This window comes from Lipotes vexillifer, unplaced genomic scaffold (assembly GCF_000442215.2).
Source record: "Lipotes vexillifer unplaced genomic scaffold, Lipotes_vexillifer_v1.1 scaffold25, whole genome shotgun sequence".
Lineage (NCBI taxonomy): Eukaryota > Metazoa > Chordata > Mammalia > Artiodactyla > Lipotidae > Lipotes > Lipotes vexillifer.
In genome coordinates, this window is record NW_006792881.1 from 488030 (window position 1) to 492567 (window position 4538).

Genomic DNA, 4538 nt, shown 5'->3' on the forward strand with positions numbered 1-4538 from the left:
TTCCCTAGGTAACTCCTGCTTATGTCTCATTTGTTAGCTTAAACATTACCTGCCACAGCATTCTGAATTTACCTTTCATGGCTCCCTCTGATCTCTGCTGCTGATGTTACTCAAATAACACTGATTTCTTACCTCCATAACTTTTTGCATATTGTTCTTCTCATCTTGGAATGCCTACTTCCCACTGCGTTGTAGAAAATCCTCCCTACAATGCCTGTTGAAATTCTGTCAACCCTTCAATGTTCACATCAGATATTTTCTCTTGAATTTGACTAATAAAATTAAATTTTATTGAAATTTCTTTTTAAGGTGTTTATAAAATTCTGCCTCATTCTATAGATTTTTGGTGTCTTATATTCTTCTCTGAGTAAAAGAATGCCTACTTTAATATTGATCAATTCAAAATTATTTCTATAGCTAATTTGCTCACCTATTGTCTAGAGGAAGTGTTTGAAAATGTACCTTCATTCTGACACTGTCAAATTATGAATGCCATATGCTTTCACCCACATTATATACCATAAACATTGTCTTATTTGTTTTTTCTCTCTCATTTATGTGCTTGACAAATGGTTATTGAGATTCATTACAAGTCAAGTACTGCTTTAAGTATTGTGGATATAGCAGTGAACAAAACAAGCCAAATTCCTGTACTCATGGAGCTTGTATTCTAGTAAGGGTTGTGGGTAAGTGCCAATAGGAAAAATAAAACAGGGAAAAAGTAATGGAATGCTTCCACTTGAGGAGGGTAGTAGGGGTCATTGCTATTTTACTTAAATTAGGCAGGAAAGGTGTCACTAAGAACATAACATTTGAATAACATCCAGAAAGAAATGAGATGAGCCACGAAGATATATGGGGGAAGGATACTCCAGCAAGTGCAAAGGCCCTAAGGTGAATGTGTCCTAGATATATGTAAGGAACAGTGAGGAGACCAGAGTGGCTAGAATGATGAAAACAAAGGGGAGAGTAGTAGAAGCTGTGGTCAGAGAGACAGTGGGGAGACTAGATTATAAAGAGTCTGGTGGGCCATTGTAAGAACTGACTTTTACTCTGAAAGAGATGAGAAGCCAAGGGAGGGTTTTGAGCAGAAATAATTTGATCTGACATATTTTTAAAGGAGTGGGCTTCTATGTGGAGAACAGACTGAGTGCAGTGAAAGGGTAAACACAGGGAGAACTGTTAGGAGGCTTTTTTTTTTTTCCCCAATAATGCAGGAAAGAGATGATGGTGTCTTCAACCAGGTTGATAGTGATGCAGGTGGTAAAAAATGGTCAGACCTTGGATATACTCTGAAGGTAGAGCCAACAGAATTTGCTGATGGACTGGATATGGGGTATGAATGAATAAGAGGAGTCAAAAATGACTCAAGGAGTTTGGCTTAAGTTATTAGAAGAATTGAGATGACATTTAGAGAAATGGAGAAGGCTGCAGCAGAGGAAGGTTCGGTAGAGGAGAAATCAGTTTGAGTTAGGATAGGAGATGTCTATCATTTTGGGTAGTTGTTAGGGAAAGTAGAGATACCAATTTAGGAGTAATAAGTGGATAAAGGTATTTAAAGTTATAAGATGATTAGATTAGAGAATGAGTGCAGATAGAAATGAGAAAAGATCTTGGACTAACTTGGGGCAATCCATTTTTTAGATGCTAGGAGAGGATGAAAAACCAGAAAACCAAAGAGGTGTAGCCAGAAAGATGGGAGAAAAACTAAGAGAAAGTGGTATCCTAAGAGCCAAGTAAATAGTTATTTGTTTGGTTTTAATAGTGTCAGATCGTTAGGGCCAATTTAATCAGGTGACTCTCAAATTTCTGGGAGTATTGGGTAGTCCAAAACAAATTACTCTTTAAGTGGGGACTATTTAGTCCATTTTCTGCAAAAAGATGGTTCATGATCCAGGTTGATGAATAAAATAAATTATTCCACTTAAACATACCTTGAAAGAACATATTTGGTTACCAGAAAGGTTTAATCTTTCTAGTTGTTCATTGGGATCAAGACAACGACCTTTATTAAAAAAAACAAGATGAGAAAAAAGTTAAATTTCTCATTTTACCTCCTGTTCATATCTTGTCATATTTCTGAGTTGTATATGACCATCTTTTCTTGCATATAAATGAGACTAACAGTAACGCTGTATAATTAGTACCAACTGATCAATGGGTAGTATTTTCACATCCTGTAATTATAGCTTTAGAAATGCTTTTCAAAGATATTATAAGACTGTACTTTTCATATTGACAAAAAATTATTGTAACATTATCTCATATTCCAAATGTAATTGTACATACCAATGCTGCTTATTAGATTTCCAGCAAGGTTGAGATCACTTAAATTCTTCAAAGTTTGCAAGCCCTAAAATTTTAGACAATATATAATTTAGAAGAAATCATTAAAATCTATGTTTATAAATCATCTGAGCAATCTGGTTAGTTCTCCAGGTGTTCCAAGCACCAGGTGCTGTTTACTTTACAGGCTTAGAGGTAAATGGGTGCCTCAGTGAAGTCTACTTTGTTCTCTGGAACCTGGAAAGAATTTTTGAAGGAGAAGGGAACAGGGAGGGAAGTAGAGAGGAAAAGAGGAGGAGGAGTAGCAAAAAGAACACATCACACAGAGTGTGTTTAAAATCTTAGGCAAGGGCTTCCCAGGTGGTGCAGTGGTTGAGTCAGCCTGCCGATACAGGGGACACGGGTTCGTGGCCCAGTCCGGGAAGATCTTAGGCAAGTTATATACAAAACTTCTCTAAACCTCCTTTTTTTTTTTTTAACCTTCAGAGAAGAAATAATACCTTACCTCCCAGACATGGTGAGAGGAGTAAAGAGAATGATGCATATGAAGTTCTCTATATGTTACAATATGCTACATACACATTAGTTCTTCTTAACTAATTAAACTAGTCATGAATATTTCTTGGACATTGTCATTAAACTCTACAGGAGTTGAGTTTAAATATAAATCACTGAAATTATCTTACCTCAATATTTTTAATTGCATTGTGGTTCAGCCAAAGAACCTCCAATCTGGATAATTTCTCTAAATTTTCTATTTTAGAAATTTTATTAAAATATAAGTACAGTTTTTCTAAATTTCTACATTCTTGAATACCTTCAATTTTCTGTTAAAAAAAAAAAGAGGAGCCTGAATAGTGTTAACTTGTGTTTTTCTATTAATCCTTCAATAAAGTAGATTTTAAGTACATTTTCCTTAAAAATCACATTTTCAGAATAGATTGCAAAATCAACACCCAGCAAAATGAACTAAAATATAAAAAATCATACAATCCCTCTGCCTAAATACTATTTTCAATTTTCATATTCTTTTTAAATCAACTTGATACCTATTTTTATATAGTTATAATCATAACCATATACATTTTGCAATATTGCTTTTCAATATAGATATTATAATTTTCACACAACCAATAGGGTCAAAGTAAACCAATTTCACTACAAAGCAGTACTGGGTATTATTTGATCTGATTTGATTACTAAAAAGTAGAATGTGTCTATGTTTTGGCTCTTTATTTCTATTTTCTCCTTTGTATAAATCTATTTTTATATTTTGTCCATTTATCTGTTTTTGTTTTGTTTTGTTTTACTGGGCAAAGGGTTTAACTGCAATTCATCATGTATTAATCTATCTGTTTTGATCCATGCCTCAAGCATATACTTCAATGAATTATTTTTCCAAAGCCAAAGAACTTAGCATAACCTTCATGTAAGGTTATGTTTAGACTTACCTCTATGCAGCATTCGGCAATCCAAAGTTCTTTAAGCCGTAAACAATTTTCTAGTCCTGAAATTTCTTTTATATCTTGAGCAACAATTGTGAGACTTGTTAAATTAGGAAATAATGATAATCCGACTATACGAGGATACCCTGAGAAAAACATTTCCAGTTTTGAAGTATCTGATCCTTCTTGTCCAATCATCTCATAAGATAAACCATTGCATAAACACTGTTTTCAAAAAAGAAATTGGATTATTACCTGTTTAAGATAATAAAAAATTATTTTTGCCATTAGAAATTATAAACTGTCAGTTTCACTGATGTCATTTTTCACTCACAGGAAGAAAAGTTGTGTCATATATATGATTTTTCTCTACTTCCAAAGATCATGGTGGAGAAGAAATCTCTAGATAAGCTCCAGAAAGGAGTGTAGAAATGTTCCATTTAATATTCTTACAAATGTAGTTGAAAAGAAACCTGGCTTTGACTCACCAGTTCTTTAATTATGTCTTCTTGGTTTAGGTTTTCACATTCAATCATCTTCCATTAAAAACAAAGGTTATAATAATATATCTGTTAAGGAAAAGGAAAAGTTGAAATAAGTACTAGAGTCATGCCGTATCATTTAAAGGAAGCTTAAAGTTACTTAGGTGGAATTACTCACCTGTGGCTTGACATTTTCCAACAGTACATTACCAAGTATGTCTGGACCCCAAGACAGTCCATTCCATCTCTGAAGTTTTCTCTTAGACAGTTATTTTTGATTCTGAATTTAATTCTCTCTCTCCATAACCCCTCCCAATTCACTGTC

General features: G+C 33.9%; 1 protein-coding gene across 1 annotated transcript in view; it reads right to left on the reverse strand.

Annotated features, from left to right (window-relative positions):
• LRRC9 (leucine rich repeat containing 9) overlaps positions 1-4267 on the reverse strand; it is a 96871-nt gene extending 92604 nt beyond the window's left edge. The window contains exons 1-5 of the mRNA XM_007466054.1: positions 4220-4267; positions 3738-3956; positions 2973-3113; positions 2290-2353; positions 1935-2005 (exon numbers count right to left, since the gene is read on the reverse strand). Coding sequence (XP_007466116.1) covers positions 1935-2005; positions 2290-2353; positions 2973-3113; positions 3738-3956; positions 4220-4267 — 543 coding nt within the window. The remainder of the gene's footprint in view (positions 1-1934; positions 2006-2289; positions 2354-2972; positions 3114-3737; positions 3957-4219) is intronic.
• Positions 4268-4538: the final 271 nt, after the last annotated feature.